Below are 8,793 nucleotides of genomic sequence, written 5' to 3'. Positions count from 1 at the left end.
TATGGGGTTTGTTTTCACATATTGACTACACAGCATTCGAAAGTAACGGCGTATGTTAACCTTTGTGACAAATAAGATGTTTGTCATGTTTCAACAACGCTACTTTTTCATCCTCGGGTTTAGTAACATGTAATCTGCGGAGCCCGTTCAGCCAGAGAGTCGCCTCAATTAGGAAAGAATAATTTTAACGTCAGAGATTATTTCAAAGGTCACGGAATTTGATTGGCCAGCTTTTAATGACAACAGTTTTCGAGGTCAGTTGCTCAGTCAAGTGTTACTTACCAATACTAAGTGAAGGAACAATAAGAACTATGGCATGAACGGGAATCTACGACGCACAGTTTCGTAAATGAGTACTACGCATATTTAACAAGAGGTCATTTATCTTCCATCGTTGTTATATGTTGATTAGACCTGTTTAAAGGGAAAGGCAATGTTGTTCTTATGTTTATTCCGTCTGGTAGGATTTCTTAAATCATTTAAAGAAGTGAGAGAATTTTCAAAATTGACTTAATAAGAAAGTTATGAGCATTTAAATATTTGACCAAAATGGCGGCCATTTTGTTTCCATGACAACAAAAAAAATGGCGGATTTATTAAATTTCTAGATACATATCTGAACTGTATTTACTTTTTTCTGTAGAATAATTTCTCTACTTTTTCCAACTATATTGAAAAAAATTACCATGTTTTACATCTTACACTCAAGAAACATATGAAATTAATCTATTTAAAAGGTTATTTGCTAAATACAGAATTCAGCAGTGTGTAAATGACGTCATAAACACACTAAAATGGCTGCCTCCGTGATCCATGATCAGACATTTTCTTAAATTTCAAACTGCCATATCTTTTTCAATAGTGGTCTGGCTTTAAAATGTCTTTTAGTGTCATGAAAGGTTTGAAGATGGCTTTCATATAAAATTAACTTATTGTCAGGCATTCCTTGCCCTTTAAATAATATTTTATACTGACAATGTAACCTAAAAATGCAATGAACTGCGCTATACTTAACACATATTAATATCATATTTAGAATATGATATTAATCCACTGCTATGACTGTAAATGAACACAACAAACCCCCAATGACAAAAGTCTAAGAAACGATTTTTATGAAATACGAAACACAACTAAACAATATATACAATGTCTACAACTAAACATGGACCATTTTGATGATTTTCTGCTGTCAAATTAACGTAACTACATTTGGCATTTTGTCATTGTTGGCCTTGTACTAGACTATGCGTGGTACTGTCTTGGACTGTTTTTAGATAATAACTAAAATCTACTAAAACGCCCGCATAAACGAAATTGCCATCATATATCGGCATAACAGTAAAGGTCATACAATTGACCCTCAACTTTTTCCGTTTTAATTTGAGCTTATCTGGTATATAGACGATTCATTTGTGAACTTTATCAGTTAGATAGTAGATGCACATGTACATGACATGTAAAAATATAGATGATCACCAAATTTCATATTGTTTTGGTAATACTATTGTTCCTTTTACACACACTGGATGTATAGTTTGTGTTCCTAATATGTTTTGGAGTATCATCATCTTCTCTTTAGTAGAGGTAATGTTAACATTGTTCTGTAAGATTGCATCAGATTTATTTTTGGAAATTATTCTTAGTATTAATATTAATGGTTTAACGTTATTTTTTATATAATAAACCATCTGCATATTTCTTTAGGAGGGCCATTCTGAAAATAATGACAATCGTGCTTCGAACTTAGTTTATCCCTTCGAAGTATTCGCCCTTGACTTCCATGCACTTCCGCCGTCGATAAGAGGCGAAGGCTGTAGGATAGTCTCCCCTTGGTATTGTCTTAAGTAACTGAAAATTATCGCTACCAAGTGCTTTATTCGATAAATATTTGCTCCCAGCCAGCATCTTTCCAGCCTCAGAAACAGGAAAAAATCACAAGGACTTAGATCTGGCAAATAAGTGGTATGATTCATTTGTACCACTTTTTCATCCCTCAGAATCTTTTAAACGATGGCACTTTTGCCTTGTCATGGATCAAGACCAGCCCTTGGACGCAGTTTTTTTTTTATATTACCGTTAAACGGCTTTCAGTATTTAGTCTGTATAAAGCATTCCAGTGACTGACAGGTTTTTTTAAAGAACAACGTAAAATGTGCGCACTAATTTTATGATTTTTGTTCGCTTTTCATAGCTACATGTATTTTGCTTGGTGCATATGACTATACCTTATACAAAACAAAATATCTCCGAAACGGTACGATTGTTTTCAATAAAACTTTGCAATCGTCAAACGGAAGAAATCTGTAAACCATTGGTCTTTCAGAGTTGTCCACGGACTCATTTTAATTAATGTTTTCAGTTATTAATAATATCCCCAGAGCCTGTGTCGGACATGAATACATGTAACTCGTACATTGTATCTGTAAAATGCTTTGCATAAAATAACATAGGTTCGTACATTTTGAAGAAAGTTCTGCATGGATTTTGATAAATGTCTTTTACGACTATCTGAAAATAGATCTTTCAGAAAATGCACAACACAACAAAACAAACTTTATATATGTTTTTGTTCGGGAGCTTGGCAAAAAATAACCTCGGCTTATGGAGAAAACAATCTATGACTTCTGGTATCTTTTTGATTTTACGGAATTAATTCACAATGTTTCAATAACTGAAAAATATCTAGTTTTAAATATTATATCAACATCATTTATGTAACAGATTTTCATGTAACAGAAAAGAAACTTAAATTTCAAGCGCAGGACATTCCAAAAACTTTTCAACCTGTAATTTCATTTTTATCGGCTTCGATCAGAAGAAACATCAAAGAACCCTGGTCCTGAAGCCATTTTGTAATTGGATTACTTTAATTAAGAAGGAATTCCAGATATATTTAAGGATATAAATAAAGTAACTTAATAAAAAACGAGTTTTTGGCAGATAACAAACCAGATGACACTTACAAACGTGGCATCATTGATGATTAGATTATTATTTCAGTTCTCAAGACCCGATGCTCATACGTCGATTAGAAACTGTGGAAACATCACATGTTTCAATAATGCAATATGCACATACGACGGATTATTTTGCCAGTGCCACAGTGGATTTGTGGTAAGAATTTGTTTTTGCACTTTTTACTATAAGTCAATATTTTTTTACGACGACCACTTATATAAATTTATTATATTAAGTTTGTCATCACTGACGGTTTGCTATAGAAATTATGAAATGAGACCGTATTAAATTACCTTGCATTAAAAATGATTAAAGGTGTTTGTCGGGCTATTGGTTAGAACAATTCTTATTAAATGACGCATTTTCTACCATACATTTTCATAATAGTTTAAAATTCGAATAGTTTCAACATCATTTTCTATAAACAAAACACAATGTCTGAATACAGTATAAAAGAAGTTCAGAGCGTAAGGGCAATGCATTTTTCATTACAACTCACCGACTTCAGCAAACAGACACTTGTAGGACCCTCAAATGTTAAAACAGTCGCAAACGTGAAATAATTTAACAACATATGTAAAAACTTTTCACACACGTGAAACCTATTTTTCTAAATGTAAAAATGGTGCTGGTCGCAAATGTCATAAAAATGAAACATAGTCTTTTTTTTCACAAATCCTGCAAATGCAAAACCGATTTTGAAATTCGAAGTTTTGTAGTACATACCAATGGGCAAAACCTTGCTTCAGAACAGATCTGCGCATGTACCATGTCTTCCTCAGTGACGTGGATAGAAAATCAGAAAGGATATAACGTAGATTCGTACAAACGCGACCGGATAATGTGGTAGATAACGCGAAGCTGAATAACAACTCTTTTCGGCAACTTCGGTAAATATTTGCATCATAGCATGCATGTGTAAGGAGAAAGCGGAATATGAAGAAATTGCAGAATTTCAGTTTTAGGCAAACAAACAGATATGAAAAACTATATTATTTTATTTTATGCTTACTGGTGAAATACTGAAAATTACAAGTGAGATATTTCTCTATCTCGCTCACTGTTCCAAGCTTCTTTTTTTTTCAGAAAAAATTATATCCCGTGAAATATGCTCTTTCATTACCTCCCTTCGCTGCCTTTGGAAATACTGGTACCGTATTGATATCCTAAAGCTAGTCAATCATGTATGACATATTTAGTACAAGCAATTGACAGTGATTTGAAAGCAAACACCTACACTTTGATGCGAAAAGTGTGACGATTATGAAGATTAGTGAATCTGAAAGTCCGGGACCGTAATTATCTAAATCTTTGAAGTTATGTAGCTTGCATGCAATGTATCATTTTCATAATCTCTTTTTCTCTATTGACACAAAACAACGTCTTTAGTCAGTCTGGTTGGATATTTTTACTAGCGTTATGCGCCCTTCAAACCACATAAAATGCTCATTTTAAGATAGATTGTATGCATCGTAGATCTTATATTTTAGACGATAACCCTCACCTTCACAAACTGGCGAGAAGAAAAAGGAAAATATAAATAAAAGCGGTCCTACAATTTTTAAGCAGGTGAAATAGGTGATCTTAATAAATGCCAGTTAAGGTAGTTCAGCACGTTTGGATCGAAATTTTTTCTACAATGTAGAATTTGATAAAACTCTAATTTTTCAAAAGTTCAGAAGAGACCTAGAAAATTCAGCAAATAAAAAGGATAGGGTCGTGTGCTTGATTTTTTGCTAGACTGATTTGAAAACTTTGGACTTCAGACAATTTTTCATAATCGGAGTCTATGGGAAAATCATAACTTTCAAAACATTTTTGCGAATAGAAATTTTTCTACAATGTAGATTTTGATAAAACTTCTCACAGTTGTAAATAAACACATGGCCTATAATGTGGTGAAATAAAATGTATAGGTCCGTGTGCTTATTTTTGCGATATTTGACCATGATTAAAGTGAACCGAATATTTCACGCTAATTTTAAGACATTATTTTGAATTATTTAACGTGTCATATGTTTTAACATCATATTTTGACTTAAGAAATATAGTAACAGTGCCATTTTAATAAGTTTACTCACAAGTTGTCATTAATTCATAAAATGATTTTCATTTCCGAATCCAGGCTTTACTCTACGTTTTCCGGATAAATGACGTTATGCCATCACTTCCGGTTTATCAAACGTGCAGAACTACCTTAAATCATAAATATTGCCTATCGGTCTACAAGAAAACGTGATATAAAGCTATGAATATGAATATAAACAAATGACTTTATCTTCTGAATATGTAAGTGACAGAATGTAAGACGATATCGACATGATATCATTCGTAATTATATTAGCCTTCCGTCCGTAAGTTTCCGGTGGTTTCCGTACAATCGGAATCGACTATTTCCGTCGTTTGGGCCGGTCCGGGCTGGGCCGGGTTTTATTAATAACCTTAAATAACCGGAAGCTTGCTTTGTTTACAAACGCTGAAGGGCAGATTAAAAAACAACCCGAAAAACGAAAACAACTGGGGAATATCCGAAAGTCCTTGGAAAATCAAGCTGCAGAATTAAATATCATCATGGATTTAATGGAAATATTGGTCTAGGAGCTGTATAGCATAACGAATAGGGATGGAATTTGGAACACAACTGGCTGGGTGGGGAAGAATTTCGACGAAAATGCTGGTAGGTATTTCAATGACCTTGACCTTTAATGTAAACAAATATGGCGGCCGTCGATTAAAAGTAGAAAGTGCAACTCGCTTGAAAATTCATAAATACACTCGTGATTTTTTTATGGAAAAGACATGTTCTTTAGCAACAAAATCGGCGGTGAAACTTTGCTTTTATTTAGTAACATAGAAAGTTGGAAATGATTTGCAATTTTCATAAATACAGCAGCAAACAAAAAGAAATTCCTACAGATGATGGATTACCTCACAAGTATTTTATTATTGCAGAAATTAAATCATTATCAACTCGCATTTACAAGCGATCTGCCTCCAAAACTTCGAATCGTAAAGTGCTCACTGCGCATGCGCAGCGGAAGTTATGAAATTCTAAGGGAGAAGCAATTATTCACTTCCTGTATTTTTTATGGTGTATCATCACTAAAGGGGAAGTAACTAAAACATTACTAATTTTGCATTCTGGAACTTCTCCCTTTGTTGGAAGTAGTGGTCTCCCTTTTGTTTACATTTTTTTTCTTGCATCAAGAGAGAAGAAGTAGGAGAAACAATTTTATGGAGCAGAATCTTTTTTGCAATAAATTCAATTAATTTCTTAACATTTTTAGAAAGATATTGCCTTAAGAAATGAAGTAACATTTTGAAAAATAGGAAATGTATTTTTTATAAAATGTCATTGAAATAGCTAATGCTGGCATATTACGTAAGGTTGAGTTGATGTTTTGTGATAATAAACTAAGACAACAACCAACTAAATGTGCTGTCGCCAGTAAAATCTACCATACGATAGTGAGGAACCGATGAAAAATGGAGGAAAGACGTATCTATAGCTACATTAACGGCAAGGCCAAGCAACCACTTTTGAAGGTAACATTTCTAGAGCATTAGATCTATATAATATTATTTCTTCTGCAAATTTTATTATAGCTAGCTTGTCCTATATAGGATTGTCTAGCTGTACATGTCTCCTGTATGGCTTGAATGTTAGGATAATAATAGGATACCAGCAATTATAAAGGCAACAAAGGGAGTTAATTAAAGAATATATTTCAAGGGAGATAATTTTATGTGAGAAAAACAAGTTCGGCACTGTGAGTGATATAGAGAAATATCTTACTGATATTTTTCAGTATTTCACTAGTAAGCATAAAATAAAAAGAAATATTTTTAATTTCAAGTCATTATGTTTTAAAGTACCAAAGATATGTCTATAAATGAAGCTTTTGAAACAAAACTAACATGAAAATAATTCCAAGTATAACAGCTTGGTGACCTTGACCTTGGGTATAATGGGCCCAGGCCCTGCACATACTTTGTTTGTATGCTGGACAATGTTTATGTGAACTTACAGTAAGATATAAGCAATAGTAACAAAGATATGACAGAAAAACAAAGGTTGCCGAAAAACTTTAACCTTAAAAATAACCTAAGTATAACACCTTGCTGAACTTGACCATATGTATAATGGGCCCAGGCCCTGCACATACATTATTTGTATGCTGGACAATGTTTATGTGAAGTTACAGTAAGATATAAGCAATAGTAACAAAGATAAGACAGAAAAACAAAGGTTGCCGAGAATCTTTGACCTTAAAAATAACCTAAGTATAACACCTTGATGACCTTGACCATCTGTATCATGGGTCCGGCCCCTGCACATACTTTGTTTGTATGCTGGACAATGTTTATGAGAAGTTACAGTAAGATATAAGCAATAGTAACAACGATATGACAGAAAACAAATGTTGCCGAAAAACTTTAACCAAGAAAGCTCACGCCGACGCCGACGCCGACGCCGACGCCGGGGTGAGTAGAATAGCACCCCTATTCTCCAAATAGTGGAGCTAAAAAGGGATTTATTTTCGGATTTACTGATTATTTCTATATCCGACATAACAGACTATTTCCATTTAAAACATTACTTTTACCTTAAAGGGTGACACGTGTCAAGATGATTTTGACGAGTGCAGTTATGGCGTTCCATGCTATCACAGAGGCTATTGTAAGAATACGTATGGCAGCTATAGGTAAGAACAGTTTGACCTTATGTCCCTTTATGTATGATATTTCTTGCTAAAGAACTAGTTTGTACCTATATAAATTCAGTTGTGTGTGTATGTGGACGTTTTTAAATAGTAAAATGTTACCATTTATGCTCTCTGGTGTTATTATTATTTCTTTAACAGTGCCTGAAGCAAGGCATTATCGTTTTATATTCTTCCTAATCTACATATCATAAATTAAATGTCGGCCACGTGTTTTTTGTTCACTTTTTTCCACATGTTTAAGGTGTGAGTGTTTGGAAGGATGGAAGAACGATGGTTTTAGACATCACTGTCGAATTCCGGTTACCCCCAACAACCGACTTTGCACACCGGGATGGATGGGTGAATTGTGTCAGGACCAATGTTTAAACAGGTATGTTCTCAATCATGGTACTTATCGAACACATATAACTTATTGATGATCTAATGCATTTCGCAAAAAAATCTTCATAAAAGAGAAAACAATCATCATGATAATTCAACACATCCCATTTAAAAACACCTTGTTTGCATTGTCTGAATACTTTATATTCTAGGTTTCTTATTGCTTGTGTCTCAGAGAAAATGTGTCCGCATACATGTACGTTTAATATTATATAACATATTTAAAATTAAGCATTTGTCAAAATTATGATAATTTACATTTCTTTCGAACTCGGATGTAAACGCTTACAAAAGCACTTATAAAACCTACTAGGTTGTGCAGTCCTCATTATGTGCATGAACACACGTACCTCATCTTCAATATTTGAACTTTTAAGAATTACAGACATTATAGTGATACAATTTGCTTGGACAATGATCATAACAGAATCTGATATGTAAGTCTGTTATGACAATATTACCAGGAAACATCATGATATGATTTATTATACCTCATATAAGTGTCCAGTTGATTAATTTGAATACTTTATGATATTCTTCTGTCATTTTAATATCGCGTGCGCAAAATCATTATTTATAAATCATATAAATCATTATTTTCTTTTCGACATGAACCTTAATTTAGTATCACATGCACAACAGCGCTATTTTGGTTTTCTGCGCATCCGATACCAGGCTTGGGGCTGATGACATGTGTCAGTAATTTATTACATTACAATTACTT

The 8,793-nt window shown here is 33.5% G+C and overlaps 1 protein-coding gene across 1 annotated transcript; it reads left to right on the top strand.

The window, feature by feature from the left end:
* The first annotated feature begins 1,434 nt into the window (after positions 1 to 1,434).
* LOC123547047 (uncharacterized) lies at positions 1,435 to 8,054 on the top strand. Its single transcript, XM_053552038.1, has 4 exons — positions 1,435 to 1,587; positions 3,004 to 3,117; positions 7,576 to 7,667; positions 7,930 to 8,054. The coding sequence occupies exons 2-4, from the start codon at positions 3,017 to 3,019 to the stop codon at positions 8,052 to 8,054; spliced, it is 318 nt and encodes a 105-aa protein (XP_053408013.1). The 5' UTR covers positions 1,435 to 1,587; positions 3,004 to 3,016.
* Positions 8,055 to 8,793: the final 739 nt, after the last annotated feature.

Source organism: Mercenaria mercenaria, chromosome 9 (genome assembly GCF_021730395.1).
Source record: "Mercenaria mercenaria strain notata chromosome 9, MADL_Memer_1, whole genome shotgun sequence".
Classification (NCBI taxonomy): Eukaryota; Metazoa; Mollusca; class Bivalvia; order Venerida; family Veneridae; genus Mercenaria; species Mercenaria mercenaria.
This window is presented reverse-complemented; position numbering and strand designations above follow the sequence as displayed.

Excerpts from the sequence above, each read along its gene's own strand:
- LOC123547047 (XM_053552038.1), top strand. The coding sequence starts at position 3,017 with ATGCTCATACGTCGATTAGAAACTGTGGAAACATCACATGTTTCAATA. Across the intron at positions 3,118-7,575 it reads AGTGCCACAGTGGATTTGTG|GGTGACACGTGTCAAGATGA; the intron begins GTAAGAATTTGT and ends TTTACCTTAAAG. Across the intron at positions 7,668-7,929 it reads AATACGTATGGCAGCTATAG|GTGTGAGTGTTTGGAAGGAT; the intron begins GTAAGAACAGTT and ends CACATGTTTAAG.